Source organism: Acipenser ruthenus, chromosome 21 (genome assembly GCF_902713425.1).
Source record: "Acipenser ruthenus chromosome 21, fAciRut3.2 maternal haplotype, whole genome shotgun sequence".
NCBI classification, from domain to species: domain Eukaryota; kingdom Metazoa; phylum Chordata; class Actinopteri; order Acipenseriformes; family Acipenseridae; genus Acipenser; species Acipenser ruthenus.
The window spans coordinates 20,179,565-20,203,799 of record NC_081209.1 but is presented as its reverse complement, the minus strand read 5'-3'; the positions used below and the strand labels follow the sequence as shown (position 1 = coordinate 20,203,799).

Genomic DNA, 24,235 nt, shown 5'->3' with positions numbered 1-24,235 from the left:
CGTTGCTCTTCGCAGCTCAGACTGCTGGAATCTGACACCCCAAATAAGGTAATGTTCTGCAAAGACTATTCACAGGTATGTTGATTTGCTTTTCTGTACTAGTCTCCTTCATCTGAAAACTGACTTTGTTAACTGGGCTGGATTATTAACATTGTCCAAAGGAAGTTTCAGCTGCAGGGTCACAGGTCTTGATAGATTACAACCCCCCCCCCCCCAAAAAAAAAAAATTCTCATGCAGTCTTTTGGTCAGACTCTAAAGTTTGCGATGGGACGTGTGTGCTGTCTCACAAATAAATGAATAAAACCTATTCACTCACTTGACTTGGGTAAACAATAATGAAGGGATGTATTCATATCTAAAGTACAGCGGTTGAAAAACAGGGCTTTGGTAACAACAGTTTGGGATTCCTTTCCACCCCAGGTTCACAGGTTGTTTACAGAACACAAAAGCACATGTTGAAACAGCCCGTGGTGCAGGTCTCACTTACCCTTACTCATTGATGGCTGCTGTCATTTCAAATTACTTTGCATATCATTGTCTGTTTCAGTCATCACCTCCTAAAACTTAAAAGCACCTCTGTGGCTCTCAAAGATAAAGTTTGAGACCAGAGTGCAACCCTTAACCTACACCCCTGCAACACTCTGCCCTCAGCTGACGGAAGTACTAACACACTTGATCTATGTGGTTTGTATTGCTGCTGTGTTTCAGGGGGGACATGCCAATGGTTACACTCTGCTGTGCCAGCTGTACTTGGAGATTAGACATACCTGAGTGCTTTATACAGACAGCACAGGGTTGCAGAAGATGAGAGACAAAGTGAATCTTAAGAAGAAGCAGCAAGCAAGAGGTGTGCCATTAAAGAGCACAGTTGACAATGTCAGTCTCAATAGCAATGCTGACGCAGGTCTTTAGAAGCATAGAATGCACAAGCGAGGCCAGACCGACCAGCAGGCAGCAGGTTACCTTGATGTCTTTCCCAAAGAGGTTGGCGTGGAAACAGAGCCAGTTCTTGGAGATGTAGAGCCGACCTTGTAGAAGTATATCTCGAAGCAGAGCACAAGAATACACTAAACAGAAAACATATGTGCACAGGTTTAGAATGCACAGATCACCCGGAACTCCAAAGAGTTAAAGTTTCCTACTAGCCTTTTATACAAGTTTGCAGAGTTAACATCAGATGAGCAACGCAGGACGAAAAGGCTGGTCAGGATTTCAATCACAACAATAAACACTCGCAATGAGAAAAAACACCTCAGGAAAAAAAAAAAAAAAAACCAGACAACTGAGATATTTAATGTAGTTGTTGTCAAACTGGGGGAAGGGCACTGCTGGGGGTCCGTAAAGGTTGCCTAGGGGGTCCCCAGTAAATTCTAGAAACTTCTCTTGTAAACCAACATAGCTATTTAATGCACTGAATTATTTTCATTTACTTTTGCAGTGAGAGACGATACAGTACAATGCTGCATATACAGTACATGCTTTCACTGCAATACAGTGTCTCTCCTGGTTTGGGATTTCCTTTTTGCTCAAATCTCTGTTGGGGGTCCCTATTAAAAGAGGATGCCCTGAGCATACATGTTTGAGAAACTCAAATGTAACGGACGACGGTCCTCTTATGTTCCCATTTCAAATAGATTTTGGTTGGTGGAATGCTTCTCCTGGTGCAGATCAGTCTTCAAACTCCCATCAAGATGTAACTCCAAGCTCTGCTGCTGCTCATGGTTGTTGTTGATGACGTTGCACAAATACTCGAAACAAGGCCGAAGAGGTTTGTTTAGTCAATTTTTTCACTTACCTTTCATCAACACCTCCTCCTTGGGGAGACACTGGAACAGCTTGTGGTACTGAGTGTTGTACTTGTTCACGGTCTGCACGGGGACAGAAGACAACAGATCAGGTGTCTAAAGAGCAAGAAAGGAAGGTGTGGGTCACAACAGTTGCTCTGTTTCATTCTTTACCTGAAAGGACTAGGACTATATACAATGGGAATGCTGCCTACAAGCGACAGCCAAAAATGAATAAATATACCCTTGGTGGTTCTGTTAAAGGTAAAACTAGATAGTAAATCTTTTTTTGGCTGCTGCTTGAAGGCAACATTCACATATTATAGATCCTTGTCCTTTGTGAGATAATATCACTAAATAATGTTACAGTTGCTGGGTTGCCTTTTTTTCAAGTTTTCAATAGATACAGGTATCCAGTGTTGCCACTTTCTTTGCATTTCACCATGTGAAACCTTTCTCCTTTAAAACCATACAAGCACAGACAAGACAACAAGCATTTCAACAAGGATGTGTCATGCAGAATACATTTTCATAATCACACAAAATGATTGCAACATTTAACCTATGATCAAGTTAAATACACAGGGTAGTTAAGCAACTTCAAAAATCTAATTCGATGGTAAACAGTACTATATTTGAAGGGTGGTATATGACTCACTGATCCTCTGTAACATTTCTTCCCATTTTCACATGGAGTAGGACCAGCCACACACACCCTGAAACACACAAGCAATAATATGCATTAGATATCATTCCATCACTGTGCCTGATTCACCAATATCTCTATACATACACCATGTCATAAGTCTGTTTTTGTGCATAGAAAACAACGAACTGAAAACATTGAGCACATTTAATACATGAGACAGTTTGTGATGAATCTGCAGCTTAACATGTTTGATTAATACTGCTAAAGTGTTACACTGGTTTCATGAGGGCTTTTAATAATGTCTTAACAACTTTACATGCACAGTAATTTGTTATTACATCTTACAGCACATGTTTTGTTTTATCTGCAGTTAATTTACCCATCACTTAACTCCTCTCAAGCAGACTCTGCAAATTGTGCCCAACTGTGTGGTAGTTTTCTAACTATTAAACTCTTCCACTTGTTGTGACCAGAGCCGGATTTTAACCCATGCCTCCAGTTTAGAAACAGCCTTTTTTTTTTAAATATAGTTGTTCAAGTTAGAATATTCAGCAGTGCGGCTTTTATGTCAAGCAAAAAGGCTGGGACAGGCAAATGACCTTTTTTTATTCCTGAAGTTCAGTGAACACAAGAAGTAGAATGAGCACAGATTAGAAAGCAGTGCATTTACGGGAATGCTATTTGTAGATTTTTAAATAATGCTGGACAAGATAAATGTTTCTTCATAATGTGTAAGTCACTTAGTTAGTATTTGTTACACATCAGAAAGCTGTTTCAGTTAATGGTGGCTTGTTTTCCAATGTGTTTTTTTTTTCCCCACTCGAATCTCCTAGGGTTTAATGATACAATATTTTCCGACCCGCTGGATTCTCATGGGAGAATGAGGATTGTTGAAACATGTTCACGGTACTGAAGTGTTCCCAGCGCCACTGCTCATTTCATAACGTAGTGTTTACTGCAAGAGTATACAGCTGCAGAACGAAGGCTCCCACAGCGCAGCTCACACAGGGTAGCGCTGCGTGGGCAACTCGGAATTTACATAGCGCTGCATTCACCCTCAAAACCCCTACCACGTGACCATAATACCCCACGAACCTTAGGTTTAGGGTTAGGTTATTGTTATGAAGTAAACTTTGTTTTAGTACCTAAACTTATCACCCTTATCATGTGATCGGCCTGTACCATATAATGATGAGGTCTATTACAAGTTACGTACGCAGCGCTACCCTGCGTGAGCTACCCTGTGGGAGCTTTCGTTCTGCAGCAATACCCCTCTCATTTACAGTGTGCTCTGAACAGCTGTATGAGAAAAAACATCAAGCAGTACCTGGGGCTCGCTCTGCCCCCTAGGAAACAACAACTGGGCAGCCTACAGGGATACTGATCAGCTAGGATTTTTGAATATGCGATTACCTGATTATATCCAATTATGTGTGCTTTCAATATTTCTCTATTGATGGGTATGCTTCGGTCTGTATGTGTGTGAGCTGCAACGCACATACTGTTTATGATATATTTTATTGTTGGACATTTTGTTGCTTGTTTCTGTGAAAGCTTGCAAGGCTTATAACGTCTGAATGTCTTGTTGGGTGCACCTGAAATTGTGCAGCTTTATAAATGCAGGGAAAACTACACAGGCGCAGTTACTGCTATATACTATACATGATGTTTCCACAAACAACCCAAAAAGCTCTACAGTAAATAGCTCTTTGGAAGCACGCAGCGATGTGAATTTCTGTGTTAGGCAAACACCCTTCTAGTTGTTGTTTACTACGCTTCCAATGTTTTTCAAACACTGGGCCTGTTTCTGAAAAGCTGAATTTCTGAAGGGAAGTGCTTCTAGAATTGACCACTACAGGTTTGCAACTGTTATTCCTGTAACCATGGAAACTGTGCGTCAGTAAGTAAATTACAGCTGTGCACAGACCTGAAAAAGGTTATTTTGCTAGAATAGTTAGTGAGCCTGGTAAATAATAATCTGAGCAGAAACATCAAGAGAGAATGTTAAAGAAAGCATGAAACAGGATATCAGACAACTAAGAAATTCATTATTATGAAAACCAACATTACCTTCAGGGTACAGAGAAGTGTCTAAACGTTAAAGAGCTGTATAGAAGGTAGCGTTTTTATGTATGATAAATAAGAGAATGTGGTCAATTAATTAATCTCATATGCTCACACATGCTGCTGTTGTAATCCCATTGCCCAATGTATCCACATGCAGTGCCTAGAGTGCTGTTTGAATTCCCATGACGACGGTGCAAGCAGGAAGGAGCATGTAACTCCCCAGTGTTTGTGAGTTTAATTTCCTCCTGGGTGACATACAGTCTTGCATGTTTATTCCAAATCCAGTCTGAGCCTCTGAGGGTTATGAAGGCTGTCCCCTAATCTCAGAGTCACTAATTCATTTCCACACACATTATGCACATGTCCTGTTTTACGCAACCTTTTGATAAGCTGCAGTCAGTCCTGTTATGTAATTTAACTGAGGTGTGGGGCTTAATAAAAATGTGCATACAAATATGATTTTTAAGGGTTTTAAGGGTTAAAATGATATGAAAAAAGGATGATCTTTATAAAATGTCTGTCTGTCTGTCAGTCAGTCATTTAAAAGTTTGCATGTACTAAGAGGACCGAACGTCCAGTTGTGATTGTTAAGGATATTAGAATCTCAGGGTACATTCACTGTAATGAAACTCAGTCTGGACATGCAAGTTATTACCAGTATAAAACCGGAGGGGAATATGAAGGTATATTTCATGGTGATTAATTTTTCCTGTTGCCGACAGCTCTAATATTGAATTTACATTGACTGTATACAATAGAAAGTAATCTACTGTAACAGACTCCTGGTATTTCATGTAATTCCAGAAACTCTGGAACACATTCAATTTCAAAGAAAATGACAAGGTGTCATTCAAGTTTTTTTAAAATCATTATTACAGTTGTACAGTTCAAACAGTACATTCCAAGCCATTGTTATGAAGATTAAATTAGCTGTATATTGTGAAACACAGACATAACAAAAGCCTTGCATGTCAAATCACACCAATATGTGTTCACAAAGGATTACAGTAATAGCCAGCTTGTTATTACCAGTATAAAAACCGGAGAGGAATATGAAGGATTTTGGGAGAATCCTTTGTTATAACACCATTTTGAAGTCACATACGTTTTAAAACAGTACATTCACTTCAGCTCACGCCAGTAATAAGTATTATTAAATCAGAAAGCTACTCGTATGGTTTCAGAACATTTCAATGCATCTTAGGGATGGAAATAAGACTCCCACTGCATAGCAGTTTGATCCATTCCTGTTTTTGCTATGTTTAATCCGACACACCTGAGTTTGTTACTTATACACTGGGGCTAATCAAGCTCATAGTAAAACCAGGAATGGGTCAAACTGCTATTTCCACCCCTGCATCTTACTTTGCTGTAAATGTCTTCTCTGTATCAGCTCCCTTCGCAGCCCTCTTGCTCACAAGCAGATACTTAACACAAAGAGACAGTGTAAGCTGTAAATATGAACTTATAATGTTATTTATTATTTTGAGTAGATGCGCCTGAGTTTGTCTTTAAACACTTAGGGAATGGATAAATGTTAAGTCGTATTAAACTCAACTCGCGGCAGTGATGTACACTGCAAAGCTGAATTAGGAATTGTAAACTTGCCTGATCACTGATTAGGAGTAGAGCGGCCAGGACTACAATGACAATACGCAGAATAGCTTCTTGTAACCAATGCCCTTGTAAAAGTTTCTAATACCCTTTCCTTAAAGCAGGAATACTTAATCACTACTGCCCAGAAAGATCACACTTCCGTAAACGTCTGTTTATTTGGCTCTCAGTCCTTTGTGAAGGAAGTCTGGTCTTAAGAGGGCGTGCTGGAGACATGGAAACTGTTCTCACTCCAAACATAACAAGTGGCTAAAAAAACAAATCCGTCATCCGATATTCACAATGCCCTTTTTAAAATGATTTCCCTTTGGAACTTTGTCCCGAGGAAGGAAGGAGTGTTGCTGGCTTTACAATAAAGGGCAGAATTTTTAAAAAAAGCTACAATGATGTATTGTTATGGCTACTGCTACAGAACTCACAATGGAATCTAATGGAATACCAGATATGTAACAGACACTCAAACATAGTGTATCATTGCATGCAACTGTGTGGAGGAGATTCCTGATTGCACTGCTAGCAGACAAACTGATGAAAAATAGAAACAGCAGGCAACATGCTGACTGCTCTGCAAGTGCGAGACAGGACCTCGATCCTGACCAGAACACAGAGCCTGGGTCTCTCCAGCACAGACTGACAACAGTGGTGAATTGTGTGGCAGGTTAAAAAAAAAAAAAAAAAAATAAGATATAAGCATATTGAGTTGGAATGAAATAAAAGTGGAGAAAAACGGCGAGAGGAACCAAAAGAAGTTGTAAATAGCAAATGAGTTTATTCATGACATCTCTTTACTTCCAACCTCCCATGTAACAATGAGCAGCCTTTAAAAAACGGCTGTCTCATTCTCTGAAACACTGCAGCTTTATTGGGCATGCCTGGAATTCTCCACTGTTTTTCTTATAACAAACTCATTACTTCAAAGTAAATGCAGTTCGGTTTCATCGTTGTAGTGGACAACATGTTCAGATACAGTATTCCTTGCACAGGGATGTGTGCTAGATATGTGACTCTGGAAAATGGCAGGCACCTGAACATTCTAAATGTAACAAAAAGTTTGCAAAGAGAAGTAAGCGTCTGATCTATAATAATCTTCACCAAACGAGACAGAATAAAGTGTCAGATAACCACAACTCTGCAATGATAGCACATGCTTGTTTTTGTTTTGATGTGCATGTGCGATGCATCAGGGTTAGTAATAAACTCACGCTACACTGTGTCTGAGCCCTATTATTTACATATGCACAAAAGCATGGCATGCAAAGCAGACAATTCTTCCTGCTACAGCATGCAATGACATTCTCAATGCAGGCAGTGCAGCTTGGTCAAGATAGCAACCAATTGGTGGGGAAAGGCATGTGCAGCATTTAAAAACTGCAATCACAGTATTTATACAGCTCAAATTGTACTTGCTTCCAAATGCATCATTTGAGAAAATCTCAAGGCCACTAATCTGTACTGTTTCCAGGAAAAAAAAACTGTAACAGAAGATAAAGTACCTGTCTAAATCAAAGCTACTTCCCTTGTTGTATGAATAAAATGGCACCCTGGCAAAATCTGAAAAACTAATTTTTAGGCTGTTATTATTATTATTATAATTGTATTTTTGTGCGGACGGACGAAAGCCGTCCAACGTTGTTGTTTCTTCCTTGAGACCGGTGAAAAAGCCAGTCTCAAAGGGTAGCTGGCGGGGATGGGGTTAAATCCCCATCCCAATAAAGCCTGTGGGAATGTGGCTGGAGCCTTATTAAGGTAATTGTTTAAATAGGTAATTAAGGCTCCAGCCACAATATAAAAGACCCACTCCAGGTTGTAAGAGAGTTAAGGAGAGAAAGAGCGAATGCTACCAACCAGCGAACAAGGTACTCGTTGTTTATAAGAATTATAATTGTTAGTGTTCATTTTGGTTTGGCCAGTGTGCCCTTTACTTGTTTTGTTTAAACGGTTTGTTTATTTTTGTTTAATAAAAAGCTGAGCGCTCTTGCGTTCAGTTTAGCCCTGTATATTCATTGTTGTTGTTTCATTTCTTGGTCTGACGTCCCCACCCACACACACCACTCAAACCATCCATGACAGGCCTCACTAAGCAATATTCTGGAATTCACATAGCAAACAAGCAGGTCACAGACTTCATATATACCCAGATTCCGATACTGGCAACAGGTTGTGGTATGATCAGATCAATTGTGATCATAATTCAATAAGCACTGATTTACTGTATGTAAAAACCTAGTGTGACATACAGACAGAGAGAGACAGAAAAACAGGGGGCCATATACCCCAAGATTATGATACACTGGATGTGCTTAACAAGGTCCTTCACAAGTTTAGTCACACATTGGATAAAGCGGTTCACTAATATATGCAAAACTCAAATGAAATACAGTCAGACAGCCTCCATATTCCCCATGACATCCCTGTCGCAGGGTAACAAACCAAGACACTACCTGCAGTGCAGCGAGCTCTGGCTCTCTTCCTCCTTGGGGCTTTCTGTCTGGCCTGCAGTGGACAGGAGGCTGAGGACCTCACCGGGATCTTGGCTGTCAGCCATTATCTTCAACCTTAAAAAAAAAAAAAACCTTCAATAACTGCAGAAAAGCGGAGCCCCTTTGGGACGAAGTATGTTGTTTACAGTGCGGGACAAAAATATAATCGTAGTAACAATAATGACATGAACAAATCAAGTACAATGGAAAAAGATACAGCGCTGCTTTCAAAAGCACACTACCTGCAGTCCAGCATGTAAAAACACTGGCATACGTGGTCTAGCTGTGACTTTCTGTAATGATTGGTGTTAACTGCTTGGCGTTTAAGCATTGTAAAAGTTAGCCAGTTTTCTAGTTAGCTGTTTTTGTTTCGAATTGTAAAAAATAGCATACAATTATTTCAGCTCAGATGCTGTATTTTATAGTATTTGACAAATATGGGGATCAACTAAACCCTTACAGGGGTAGAGGCTTGATAAGCTGCAGTAATTACTTCTGGTATTTAGATATGTTTTGTCTCAAACGTTGGTACAGTGATCTAATGATGAGAGCATCTCAGTCATCTTTAGACATCCATTGAGAATTAAGCAACGTGGGTTACAATCCTTGTTCCCATCCCATGTCCAGATAGCTGAATGCAGAGGATGATCAGATCAGTCAGTTTTAAGGTTTCTCAGACAGTCAAGGCTAAACACAAAAGGGACCCAGCATAGATGAGGATTGACTGACATCTTATAGTTTGTGCACATTTTCTTCCACCAATGAAACCAGAGTAACATACATCCCCCACCACAACTGTAAATTCAAAATTAGGGTATGATGAAAATGCTGATGACCACACCAACAGTACAGAACAGTACAGAATAAGAATATGGAATAACCGCTTGTGTTTTCAAGATGCAGTACATGAAATCTATACATCCCTGCAATCTGTTGCTTCCAATAGCATATGCTAAAGAATGTCAAGACCAAGTTTCATCACAATTCGAAAAGCCGTTTTCCTGATGTATGCAGACATGTGGACAAATCCCCAGACAGACAGACATGCAACACCCTAACTTATTTGAAATGAAGTTTCAATCACAATTGAAAGGGTTTTGTTGATGTATGGAAATGTAAAGCGTGAGATACAGTTCATATGTACAGCCATGAATTCTAGATAAATCCAGATGATGTTTTCCTCTACAGGATATTTATCTGCTCCCCTTATTGACCTCATTAAATACAATCAAAACACTGAAAAGAGGCCTGTGTTAAAGCTGCTTGCAAGGTTTCAGAGCAGCCTTATTTACATCCGCCTCAGTTGAAATGATTTGACCCCCAAAGCCAAGGCGGATCCCTGTTTATTAAACTGCAATAACACACACACACAGATACAAACACAAATAACATAGGCATGCAAATGAACACAAAACACACACAGGTGACAGCTCCAGTAAACACACATTACACAGGTATTCCTATCCACATGAGAACTGCAAGCTCTTGGTATGACATAGTAGCAAAATTCTGTATATAACGACGGAAAGTTTGGGAACAAGTAGAGGCTGGTTGGTCCAGCAAGGCTCGCCCCTTCCTAGCACTGCTTGCCCCTTGAGGATCTACTATACTAGCGTTCTCTCAGAATCCGTATTATTAATCAAAGAAACTGATGAAACAAAAGATAAGAAGTAGACACCTGACCCCTCCAAGCAACAAGCATACAGTAAAAGACTTACTACTGGCATTGACAACTCCTGGCTCTCACTCCCAAAGCAAAATCTTCAATGTGTCAATGAGTGGCATGTAGAGCACATACTAGAGAAGCACGCATGCGCACACACACACACACACGCTGCTCTGTGGTTGTCAGTCTCTGTTCTGAAGGTTAACAAACATCCTTCAGACCTTCAGCTGTGCAGGGATTTATCCTCACAACTATTAGACAACATCCACAAGTCACAAGACAGCTACAAATCCAATTACCGTAATCCAGTTACTTGGTTCCAAGACTCTTTTAAAGACACAATGCACCATTTCTCTTTCACTGTATTAGTACTACTCCATCAGAAGAGATGGTTTTCCAGCTGGTTATTTTATTTACACACAGTATCTGCATTCAAAAACAGATTTAGAGCTGAGGCACAATACAAACTGCCATACAAGCATATACAGTGTTCTTAAAGATGCAGTACACCACACGGTTTAAAAATAGTGTTTATGTATTTTCAAAATGACGTACCTTATAATCAGTGGATACAACATCAAACATGTAGGTATTTCCTGAAAACAGTATGGAAAGATGGAGGCCTCCTTTTTCATTTGCTCACATTTTTGTTTGGCTTCCTTCAGCTACAACAGCCCTCGCAGAGGATGCTCTTAACCTTACGCTGCAACAGGCTTAGCTGCCTGAGTAGCAACACAGCTTATAAACAAACTGGAAAGTCAGCTGTAACTCATTGCTTCAGACCATGTTGTGCTGTGCTTTGTACAATGCTGTGTGTCATTTTTCCATCATCAACGTCTCAAATGTGGAACTTCAAATGCTAATTAAACATTGTATTTAATAGGAATTACTGTCTTTAGCTTCACTAATGCAATCTGTAGCATTAGATATAATATTCATCTGTACTGTAGTACCAAAAATTCAAACTGTTTTCAAAGTCAACTATGAAGAATATCTCTAGAAACAAGGACACAATGGAAGTGTATGAACTGTCTTACAATTTCAGCTATAATTTGAGAGCCACGCCAATGTAACTTCAATAGTGCATTCCTCAGCTCAAGTTAATGGGGGTTTCACAATGTTCTGGGCTAATAAAGGCCAGATCCTCAGAACTACTAGTCTAAAATGTATTAAACTGACTCCCTGAGTTACTGAATATTATGTTTGATTTTGATTAAAGTATGCAGGGCCATTTTTATGAGCTGCTTCATCAGGATATGTATTGACATTACTTATTCTAATAAAAATGCATGTTCTTTTACAGTACAATGGACAGATCTAAGGCTGGATCTAAAAGTTGTTCAATAGAAATTTCCATTAACCCACATCATTGTTAATGGCATGTTTCAGTTTACAGAGCAAACAGTGGCTGACTGTCAAATCTGCGTCAAGTGATTTACATTGGGAAAATAAGACATGTAAATGTATACAGACTATGTCATAACAGCTCTGAACAGCACACCTTTTGCATAGTCTATGGAAGTCCTAATTAAGGTTTCAATGATAGCCTGAAACCATAATGCATTGCATAAAACATAGCTACAGAATGTGTATCCTGCTGTATGTGTAAAGGCATCTTAATCAAATCCATATACATGTATAGTTTTTTTTTTTTTTTGCAATGCTTTTAAAATAAAAATGTGCATTACCCACAACAGAAATAAAGAAACATGTTTTAAGCAATGCGTGTTCCGTGTTGTATAATACAAAAAATACAGTTCAATGGGTTGTTTTTTAGCAAGAGCAAAATCTATACAAGAAACTTGTGTGCTATAACATGTGCTTCTATGAAAACTGCAGTCGAGCCCTACATAGCGAATACAGCTGCACGGCAGGTAGGAATAACTGCATTGGCTAGAACCACTTTAAAACTTATTTGTTCCAAGCCAGAGAGCACAGAATAGTGAGCTATAGAAGAATGTAGTAATTGTATTTCATGGGAAACCCAACATGATTTAATGAGCTTCTGACAACTGATGGGATCAGAAAGAATACAGCAGTGATTCAGACATTACCTAACCAGATCAGTAATCTCCCATCATGGAAACCAACATGACGGTATCTGCATCAGACAAACGTAGGTCACTACATCCACAGCAGGGCTAGAACAAGGCACTAATGTAACAATACGACACGTATGACGATACAATATGTAACACAATGCATGTGATGGTCTTGAGAGGCTACATATTAAGAGACAGTGATAATGTAATGATGGACTGTACTGTCAAAAGATAAAACTGAAATGAGATAGGGAAGGTATGCCATTATACAAACTATAAAACACATGTATTCTTCATTCAAGAACCACTTGGAGAACTACAATTAACCAAGCCATGTGATGCATCATGTAAAGAAAGTAATACACAGTTAAATCGTGACAGTCCTAATCCACCGCATGTAGAACAGTAAATCCCAAACACTGTTTTATGAAAACAAGACAAGCAGATCCTAACTTGATATAATCTTTATCAAGTGTCAGAGTTGGGGGAAACGTCACCATGAACTACGTTCACAGAATACAAACCCCCAAGCATATTCAGGAAAGCAGTTGTGATGGGAAACCCATTACAATGACCTTGGAGGTTTTCCGTCTGGTTTAGAGATTCGTATACATACGATGGACGTACCAACGGGTGCCTCCGCTGTCTCTGCAAAATCTCAAACAAGGCATTTAGGAGGTCCCACAGACAGCATCTAATAGACCTTTAGTTATTCTAGTCTTCCCCTGGACTGAGCGAATGGAAAACAAAGTCAGCTGTGTGCCATGTTGTAAACCATTGCTCCTCTCTTGCTAAATCTAACACTACTGTGAAAGGGGAACACAACAACGTTTACTGAGTTTCAATGCAAATATAAGAATGTGCGAAGCCCTTCTATACAGTGACCAGAAAAAATGGGGAGGCAGAAAAAAAGCAGAGGGCTTGGGATCTTATTATTGTATTCCGACAGGCAACAACTTTTAATATCTTCTTAAGGATGTACTCAAGGCTGTTAAATGCATTTCCTCCATTTACCAGCAGAGAAAAGAAAACAGTAGCCCATCAAAGTTTGTTTAAAAATGCACTGTATACAACATTTATATAGTGTTTAGATTTCAAGATCGCTAACATACTTTGCATAAAGGCAGACATAAATTAAGGACATCCTATTGACTTAATTTGCAAAACTTAAATAAATGACAAACAAAATAATGATATAACGCTCTGTACATACTGTATGAAACCTTTTATAAAAAAGGAAACAATTCAGCTAAACTTTAGTTCAGGAGCAAGGTACATTACTCAGCAGCTGTATTAAATGTATTAAAATGTAAATTAACGTTCCCTTCACTCTCGTCAGTATTAGCATCCAAGGTCATCAATGTGGGAGGGCCTACGACCGGTGCGTGGCTAAAACAGGCAGCTTTGCTCAGCGTTCCATGCAGGCCATCTGAAGAAAGGCTAATAGCACCTCTGCTTCCTCCGAACGTACAGCGATGACTGAGTGGAAAATATGGATTGGATGGCTATTTATTTATTGCTGCATATTACATAGAAATAAATAAATAAGTGTGTTTAATTTTAAATTCTCAAGCAGGCAGTGCCTCCTCTGCTGAGCCACCACTGGTAACTGCTGGTGGAAAATTCATCAGCATACATGGAAATGAGCCACGTCAAATCTTTGTGTCCATTTGAATGAAAGGAAGTACAGCATTTGTAATCAGTAGCAATGTTATGTCAGTTATAGAAATGCAGTTTCATGGCGTGTTGTCAAGTCTCTAAAATTGGGACAAGCATGTCACACATACACTAGCAACACCTAGGGAACCTGGGTTTAAAATCAGAAACATATGTTGCTTTACACGGAGTCATCCCTGACTTGCAACAGCCAAAGACTGCAAACTTCCAATATTTCCAAAGTTACTGCAGCTCAGTTTTCACATTTCATGGGTCTAATTGTTTGTAGGTGACAATATCTAACTGGGTATGCAAAACATGTCATGTGTTTTGCTTTTACACAGAAAAGCACCTTAGGATTTAGACATAAATCTGGAAGCACCAGCGACAGACGCAGCACACACACATATGGAATCCCTGGCATTGTGTGGTTCATTAAAGCAGTCAACTTCAGTCAATCACATTTAAAAATAAATCAAATGCTTTAAAATCCATTTTCTTACCTCTTGTTAGGTTCATGGCCATTTTTAATGGTCCCCTTTTTTATTGTGCCTACAATCTTTCGGTTCTTTCCTTGTTTTGCTGTTTTCAATAAAATCACCATATACAAATATTTGAACGACAGCACTAGATAAACTGCAGCATCCAGATACCTTTGCTTCAGGTCACATAGGGTGACTGCTGCTAGACAACTGTGAGTGTGGAAGAAGACTTGAAGTGATTAGTTACAAGGAAGCAACAGGAACTTTTTATCAATAGCGTTGTCTTTGAAATAGCTGCATATAAAATGAAGTATAAAATACAAGCAAAATAACTTCTAAAGAAGTGGGGTAGTTAAACAAGGTGGAAGAGATCGTGTGTATTCACTCAGTTTGGAATATCTGAACAGGGAACAATTATACAATACAGGGCCCTTTGTCAGTGTGAAGCCACAATAGCAGCTGTAAAGCCAATACCACAAATTAAATCATAGTGAGCCAATCTATTCATCTTGGATTTGTTTGACTGTAAGAACAAGGTATCACTGGTTGGTTCGGATATATAAATGCAGAAATGGTCATATTCCACAAAATCTTTCCTGATTTTCAGCTTTACTTTCACTGTCCCTCAGGGTAAATCAGATGTTGGTCTTGCACCCAGCTTATGGAATGCTCTACCTGATGATCTTAATTCAAGATGAAGCTTTTGACCTTTTTAATATTAGTTTGTCCTTAAGCCTGCTCGGAACTGACAAGTTATTACAGGAGTTACCCAACCTGTAACAGGTCCCACCTGAGGCTGCAGGTCTTCAGTTGATTTTTAATTAATGCAGGTAAGATTCAGGATCCTACATGGTTGTGTAGAAGACATTTTTAACCTGATATACATCCCCATAAACATTGTGATTTTACCATAGCCAACAATGCCATAAAGTATTGACCCTCTCATAAACTTGCTATTGAGTAGTTTTTCAAAGCAGGTACAATTGATTTCAGAGTGATTTCCCTGACTACCGCCATGTGTATCCTGCATGCCTGTTATGTAAGCACTGATATGATCGGCTATAGAGCTCCTTGTATTGTGATTGGATGCACCGTGCAACTCATGGGTCTCAGCCAATCAGAGGGCTGAACGGAACTCTCAAATTCCAATGCACTGGATGTTAGTAGACGGTCATATTGAACAACTGCACAGTAACATTGAAAGCTTGTCACAGTGATCTTTTAGGGTACCAGCAACCAGAAAAACAAGATTATCATCTCATTCCTGGTAAAGTTCATCATTATTAATAAAAGGAGAGTTTGAGATCCGATTCACATGCCAATGCACTTGTTATAAATGTCACTGCAATGACTGGCTTCAGACGGATTCAGAAAATGAGGCTTATCAACACACTTGACCTTTGTGCCAGGGATTTAAAAGAAACAAACTGTACTACTATATTAATATACAGTACTGCTAAAACCAAATTATTTTCAAGGACACTGAAGTTCTAATGCTGCATTCCCCCATTTATACAACATTTCTCCAGCTTCCAATATTTCCCTAATAGTTATATTAATTTATGTTCACCCGACATGTTTTTTGGCTGCAGGTTCAGGTTTACCATCAGAGTCCTTCTCTTCGGACTGTCCGCCTTGATTTCTGACATCCTGCAATCCCAGCAGGGGCTGAGACAGCCCCAATTCAAAACAGTTTTAGCTGGTAGTTTTGTATTTGGTGTTAAATGGAGTCGGTTGCTGTATGAAGTTATGCAGATTTACTACCGGAAAGAGGTGCCCAAGACACACAATTTACTTTAAACCAGCATTTCCCAAATTAGGACTGATAGGTCATTGTACAATATCCATGAACTTTAAAAGGAAGCAAACAACTTTATCACAAAGCTTTTATCTTAATGAATAATAACTGTTTTAAATTCATGAGCTTTTGCTGGAGATGTAATCTATCTAGTAAAAATCTAGAAATAGACGTCCGCTGCATTCGTCAGACTTTGACGCGTGAATATTTTTAGTGTGGAGAAAAGTTTCCAAAGCCCTCTCTTTGCTCTGGTGCTTTGAATTATAAGGAAGCTTTAGCTTATTAGAAATACAGTGGGCACAGACACAACCCAGTGTTGAGCATCATGAGTTACTGTCAGGAGAGCGCAGACCTGGCTGTGCCAAGTTCCTGATCTTGGCTGAGGAGGATCCTACTGGAAGTGTTGTGTTGGGGGGGGGGGGATAAAGTCACAGCTGCAGTAGCCCATACAAGACTGGCCAAAATGTAATGTAAAAACAATTGGGTACCTTAAAATGTAGACAAGCTAAAACACAACCATGACCTCCTCCTGGTGGCCTGGTGAGTACCTGAATTGTGAACCTCCTTGCGAAGACAGATGCTGACATTAAAGACCCTATGGAACCCCTGTGTCAATACTAATATATTATAGGAAACGTGTATTTTCATTTTCAATTTAATTTTTCTGTGCTTATTTTTAGCTATATGAAATTATTGTTTTCGGTTACTTTAGCTTTTTTCTGTCACAATAGGTACAGTAACTCGACAGTACTTGCACACTTCATGTACCTTCTGAGAGTTTTGTGTGTTTAGGCATTTTTTTTAACATTTCGCCACAATTTGCAATTCTGTTTGACATTTCACAAGCGTGTCAATACTACTAGTACTGTAATATAGCTTTAAATCTTGTGAGAGTGTTACAATCCTACAATTGAAATCAGAAGCCCTAATTATATGTGGTTAAAGAAAATTCACAGTTTGCTTGCCTTATTTTCACTGGCTTTTTCACTTCCGAGATAGTGTCCATGGGGTCAAAACCGGTCACTATAGAGGCTGCAAAGCATCTCAGTCATTAAGGGAAATATCAGCTTGGTTACTGGAAAGGGGTGTGGACACTCAAGATGGAAAACCTGAAAATAAGGGATGCAACCTGAGCTTTCTTTAAAATACAATGTCGGATATCGTTTTTAAAATGCACAACGGGTAAGACTGATGGAATTAAGTTAGCTATAACCACTTTAAGGCTGTAACAGTCCACATAATTATTGAATTAATTATAATGCAGTTCCTTAGTATAATGTATTCATTCACCATAGCACTTACTACTGTATTCGAGTAACACTGAGCTTGCCGGTGGTCAGTAAACACTGAGAACATATCCAATGTAACAGTTGTTACATTCTCACAGAATGGCCCTTTGACTCACTGAGCTTGACCAAACTGTGGAACAAACATGGGTTTAAAGGGGTGAGGTAACAGTGCATCAGTTCTGCTGAATACAAAAAGGTACTTATTAGGCATACAATTACAGACTGGCTCACTGTGCCAGACGTTTTCACTTCACATCCTTACTGACGCTGATAAAACCAGGGGAAAATACTACTGGTTCCAGAAAAAGATCACTTTAAATGGTTACATAAACTAACATCACATCACAGCTGACACGAAGCACTCTATGTTTATAGCTAAGTATGTCCAAAGAATTTACCATCAGTTACAAGCTACAACTTACTTATCAAACCATCTTTCCTCAATTCCTAGGAAATTGTGTTAGATGAGCAATGGGTTAGAACACAGCAGCCTTTCACTTCTGGGGGCCTAGTTCCAGCTTGGGTCAAGTGGGAGGAACACAGTCACTCTTTCTGCTTGGCTCTCGAAGCAGTCTACAAAGCCTAAATGTATTGCATTTTCCTTCTCAGGTTTTCAGAGCCAGAGAGAAACCTAGCTTTGTCAATTCTACAGTTTGAAAGCTGAATCGGCACCCCACTTTTTCAACACATGTGCTTTCAGGATGTATTATTGAGGCAATGCACAGCAAACTCATTTTTTCACAAAACACCCTTTTAAAATATTGGCACAACGTTTGCAACCTTCCAGTCCTCAGGAACCTCAGCCGATTCAATAGAAATTGAATTGCTCTGTCCCTGGTTGTGTTTTTGACACACTGGGTCAGGAAGCAATCATTTACTGCATCAATCAGTTCAGGTTGTACTGTATCACACCCCACCGGATTTTCCCAGTTTATATTGGGAGCATTGAAATCATCCCTGATTACAGTATTCCTGCTCCTACTTGCATTTCTTATTGCTTCATATAATAATGTTCTATCGTTTCTATTCCGACCTGGGGGTCTGTAACATACCCCAGTAGAAAAAAAACGTTTTGATTCCAACGTCATACTTTTACGTTGACATGTGTGCATGTATTTCTAATGCCTCTGGCATTTAGACACAAGCATTTCATTGTTCTTTCTAGGTGATTTAGACCTTTAGCCCCAAGTAGAATATGAGTTTAAATCCTTTCTGCTCTTTATAAGAGTTCTTTCTGTGCTCCATGCCAGAATATCATTGAGGTGTAAGCCAGCTTTATTGTAAAGCTTGCTTTCCCCCCAAAAAGGTGCTCTAGTTATCTATGAACCCCAAACCCTCCCTTCTGCATTCATTCTCTAACCATATATTTAAACCAATCATTCTGCTAAGCCTCTCCTTCCTTGCTCTCTGACCTGGAAGCACCCCAGAGAAGATTACTTGACTTCTTTTCTCTTTAAGCCTGGCAGCGAGTTCAGTGAGCCTCTCTTTCAGTACCTCTGACCTCCTCTCACGTATGTTATTTGTCCCTACATGGACAATCACTGTTGGTTCTGTACCTTCCCCGGTTATGACCCGATCTACTCTGTCGAGTCACTAAACTGCTGGAGTCACTTCGAGTCATTAGTTCTGATCAGTGCTTAATTTGTAAAAAAGAGGTGCCAAACAAGCAATGACAATAATACCGTCCTTAAGAACCGCACATTCAAAATCATAACACGTTTATTTGAAAGAGTACGTACTAGTGTTAGATGTTTACAAAAACGTATTCTACATCATATACAAAGTAGCAGTACGAGCAGTTCGAGACCAGGCTGTTCTATTGCCGACCTTAGACGGGAGGCACCAGGGGACGGCGCACAATTGGCCGAGCGCCGCCCGGCGGGGGGGGGGGGGGGTGCTTAGGTCAGCCAGGGGGTCCTCGGCTCACCGCGCACCAGTGACCCCTGTAATCTTGCCGGGGGCCTGCGGGCTTGTCTGTAAGCTGCCCAGAGCTGCGTTGTCCTCTGGCGCTGTAGCTCTGAGGTGATTCTGCAGTGTGAAGAAAATCGGTCAGCTGACGGCACACGCTTCGGAGAACAGCGTGTGCTCGTCTTCGGCGCTCCCAAGTCAGCGCGGATGTGGTAGCGGTGAGCTGAGCCTAAAAAATAATCGGATATGCCAAATTGTGAGAAAATAATAAAAAATAATTGGCGATTACTAAATTACTAAAAAAAAAAAAAAAAAAAAGGCATTCAGAGGACGGCCTTGATTAAAAAAAAAAAAAAAAAACACGCACCCCAACACGAACATTGGTTTGACCCACGGTCTGCACTATTATCAGTGATGCAACAGAAGCCGCTGATAGATTACAAAAACGATTAATTAAATTTAGGCTAGGTAGTTGTTATTTTAGTATCTTTTTATTCTCTATTAATTAAATTATATTAATTGAAAAAGTCAAGCGAGAACCAGATTGTTGTTATTTTTTATTGTTTTGGTTTAATATAATATATCAGGCTAATGTCCCTATTGAAGTAGGCTACAATATATTTCTCATAAAAAATCTGCCATTGTTCTTTGTTGAAATTAAAGTTCAGCTTTCATATTTTGTTGCATCTACTCATTTACTCAAACCAAGTAGTGTAAGAAGTTGCTTGTATCGTTCATGATGTTTTTCTAATCAAATAAGCTTATATGTTAGCTCGCGAGGTTCGGGGGGCGTGGAGCTGGGGGGGCCGCTAATCTTTCAATTTTCTAATCTCCCGTTAATTGGTTCTATTTACTATTTAAGCCCTGATCACCTGCACCTTTTCTGTCTAGTGTTTCATTTTTGTAGCAAACGCTCAGACGCCGTCGTTTCGTGCTTCACCGCTAATATCTAAACTTCGTTGCCTCGCTCACGCAGGTCGTTTCTCTGCACATCGCTGCCAAGATATATATCAATCATTTTCTTACCTTTCTTTTCATTTAGCTTCTCTTTTCGGCTCCAAGAACTCCAACGTTACTCTTTCCCGTTCCATCCGTTCTCCACCTCGGCATCACAGCCGTCCAAAGCGCAGCTTCATTACTCAACTTGTCTGCAACTTTATCAGAAAGTCTGGTCCTCCGTTAAACTTCCAAGCTCCTTCGACATGACATCGTCATTCCCGTTGTCTGCGATTGCCTTATGTGGCAAAGCGCCCCGCCCCTGTGTGCATTTGTGTTATGTGTATGTATGTATGCGTGCGTATGTTAATGTTGGTGTATAGTCATTGGTACACGGGATATAAACGGGTCTGTGTTTCACGTGTATTTAGAAAGGTATGTTTGTATTTAGGCACGGGATTGCACATCACGCACGTGCATTTAAAATATAATATGTGAACACGGGGTTTCACGTAATGAATTCACGTGCTGGGATTCAAGTGAGTAATTAATTAGTAATTGAATCCCAGCACAACAGTATAAATAGATGCACGTTTCTTGCACTCAGGGTTGGGTGTTCGGAAGAGGAGAACGGGTGAGAGAGAGAGGAGAAACTAAATAGTGGAAGATCATAAAGATAAGTTTGTTTGTACTCACCGTGTCTGTCTGTCTGTCCGTGCACCGTTTGTTTAGTGTTAGTCCGTTTTGTTTGTCTGTTTATTTTGGCGCAAGTGCCGTGTCCCGTGTTTTTGTGTTTCAAACCTTTTATTTTCTGTTTATTAAATGCTGAGCGCGATCACGCGCCCAGCTTATACCAAATCACATCTCTCTGTTTATTTACTTCCTGCTTCTGGTCTGACACCACCCACTCTGGCCGTCTTTGTGACACGTGGTGTCTTCGTGGGATAGCCGCGCCTCCAAGCGTCAGACCAGGAGGGGTCTGGATTAAAAAAAAAAAAAAAAAAAAAAAAAAAAAAAATTACAAATATTGTTTTGGGGGAAAAAAACAAAACAAAAAAAAAAAAGTCAATGGCAGAAGACGCCATCAAACTGCGGGGCTGGTTCCTAGAGAATGCTGGGCTGGAGGCCCAGTCTCTGCCCATAGTCGTCCGGGCCCTGTGGATGATGGACAGTGAGAGATGGGAGGCCTATCAGGAGGAACACACCCCAAACACCTTGGAGGAGGGTGTGGAGTTTGTCCTCAACTACCTGGAGGCAACCATAAATGGAACAGCAGCCCAGGTAGCAGGACCACCAGCAGAGGAGTACCTGCTGTCCCCATCTCCACCAGCAGAGGGTGAGTACCTGCTGTCCCCATCTCCACCAGCAGAGGGTGAATGCCTGCTGGTTTTGCCTTCACAGCCCAAGCGGGAGGCAGAGACGGATAAAGAGGTGAAGGACAGTGAGGAGGAGTGCCGCCTAAGGGCCAGGCATCCACGGCGATGTAACAAGCCATCGCCGGGGTGCCTCCTCTGCGACCAGGATCACCTGTTCGCCCACTGTCCCTTACGCAGCTATGGGGAGGAGCCTGAGCGTCCACAGCCCAAGCGGGAGGAGCCTGAGCGTCCACAGCCCAAATGGGAGGAGCCTGAACGTCCTACGCCTGAGTGGAAGGAGCCCGAACATCCTACGCCTGAGTGGGAGGAGCCCGAACGTCCTACGCCTGAGTGGGAGGAGCCCGAACGTCCTACGCCTGAGTGGGAGGAGCCCGAACGTCCTACGCCTGAGTGGGAGGAGCCCGAACGTCCTACGCCTGAGTGGGGGGAGCCCGAACGTCCACAGCCCAAGAGGGGGGAGTCGGTGCGTCCACAGCCCAAAAGGGAGGAGTCGGTGCGTCCACAGCCCAAAAGGGAGGAGTCGGTGCGTCCACAGCCCAAAGGGAGGCAAGTCGGGGCTTCCACAGCCCTGGGACCCAAGCCACCAGCAGAGGGAAAATGCCTGCTGGTTCAGCCCCAAGAGCCAGAAGGGGAGGAGTTACAGGCTCGACCCCCTGAAAATTTTTGGGGGGGAGAAGGGCAGGATGCTGGTGTCCCCCAGCAGCCTCTCGCTATGCTGCTGAAGGCAGCACGGCGTGCACATGCCCAGCCGCCACAGCAGAGGGAGCCAGCACCGCCAGGAGCAGAGGAGCTGGAGCTGCCTCTACCTCCACCACCTCCAAGAGCAGAGGAGCAGGAGCTGCCTCTGCCTCCACCACCTCCAGGAGCAGGAGCTGCCTCTGCCTCCGCCACCACCACCGCAAGGAGCAGAGGAGCAGGAGCTGCCTCTGCCTCCACCACCTCCAGGAGCAGAGGAGCAGGAGCTGCCTCTGCCTCCGCCACCACCACCGCAAGGAGCAGAGGAGCTGGAGCTGCCTCTGCCTCCACCACCGCCAGGAGCAGAGGAGCTGGAGCTGCCTCTGCCTCCACCACCGCCCGGAGCAGAGGAGCAGGAGCTGCCTCTGCTGCCCGTACCTCCGCAGGGAGTACGGTGGCCGGAGCCCCAGAAAGGGGAGCTGCCGGCCACGAAGAAGGGGGAGGAGGTCTGGAGACCACTTTCCCCAGCAGCAGTTTCGCTGCAGGAGTTCTTGTGGCCGGAGCCCCACAGGAGGGAGCTGCCGGCTACGAAGAAGGGGGAGGTCGGGGGACCACCTGCCCCCGCAGCTTTTTCGCTGCTGGAAGGGACCAACAGGCTGTCAGCCGTGCCACTACCGGCAGGGGTGCTGACAGCATGGCCAGCCATGGGCCCACTGAAGCCTCCCTTCCCAGCCCGAGACTTTGTCCTGGACTGCTGGGTTTTTAAGGGGGGAGGTGGCCGTTGAGGCCATGTGTGCTGCGCACAAGGGGGGGTATATGTGGCAAAGCGCCCCGCCCCTGTGTGCATTTGTGTTATGTGTATGTATGTATGCGTGCGTATGTTAATGTTGGTGTATAGTCATTGGTACACGGGATATAAACGGGTCTGTGTTTCACGTGTATTTAGAAAGGTATGTTTGTATTTAGGCACGGGATTGCACATCACGCACGTGCATTTAAAATATAATATGTGAACACGGGGTTTCACGTAATGAATTCACGTGCTGGGATTCAAGTGAGTAATTAATTAGTAATTGAATCCCAGCACAACAGTATAAATAGATGCACGTTTCTTGCACTCAGGGTTGGGTGTTCGGAAGAGGAGAACGGGTGAGAGAGAGAGGAGAAACTAAATAGTGGAAGATCATAAAGATAAGTTTGTTTGTACTCGCCGTGTCTGTCTGTCTGTCCGTGCACCGTTTGTTTAGTGTTAGTCCGTTTTGTTTGTCTGTTTATTTTGGCGCAAGTGCCGTGTCCCGTGTTTTTGTGTTTCAAACCTTTTATTTTCTGTTTATTAAATGCTGAGCGCGATCACGCGCCCAGCTTATACCAAATCACATCTCTCTGTTTATTTACTTCCTGCTTCTGGTCTGACACCACCCACTCTGGCCGTCTTTGTGACACCTTACCTTAGCTCTATTTAATTCTACCACGAAGTTTTGTCGGCTTAATCCTTCTTTACTCCTCGCTGGCAATCAGACGCCCCTCCCCCCGCTCCCACTGAGCCGGCACAATTACCGTTTCATCAGAAGATCCTGCCCTGGACCTCCATCAGCTACGTTCAACATTTTAAAGACGTATCCAGCCCATTCTAAACTCAATTTTTAACCAGTGGCGGCTCGTGACTCAACTGGTCACAACATTCTCCAACTACACTATTGTACTGTAACTTTTCCACCGGCGCCTCACAGACTACGGTTACCACGGCAACGCCCTTATTGAGTGACTGCGGGGAGTGGTAAGTTGTCATGGTGACCAGGCTGCTTCATCAGG

The 24,235-nt window shown here is 41.8% G+C and overlaps 1 protein-coding gene across 1 annotated transcript in view; it reads right to left on the bottom strand.

Annotated features, from left to right (window-relative positions):
• LOC117427685 (GRAM domain-containing protein 2A-like) overlaps window positions 1-24,235 on the bottom strand; it is a 46,620-nt gene that overhangs the window by 9,904 nt on the left and 12,481 nt on the right. Inside the window, exons 2-5 of the mRNA XM_058994963.1 lie at window positions 8,557-8,670; window positions 2,444-2,501; window positions 1,797-1,902; window positions 965-1,068 (exon numbers count right to left, since the gene is read on the bottom strand). Coding sequence (XP_058850946.1) covers window positions 965-1,068; window positions 1,797-1,902; window positions 2,444-2,501; window positions 8,557-8,660 — 372 coding nt within the window. The 5' untranslated portion in view covers window positions 8,661-8,670. The remainder of the gene's footprint in view (window positions 1-964; window positions 1,069-1,796; window positions 1,903-2,443; window positions 2,502-8,556; window positions 8,671-24,235) is intronic.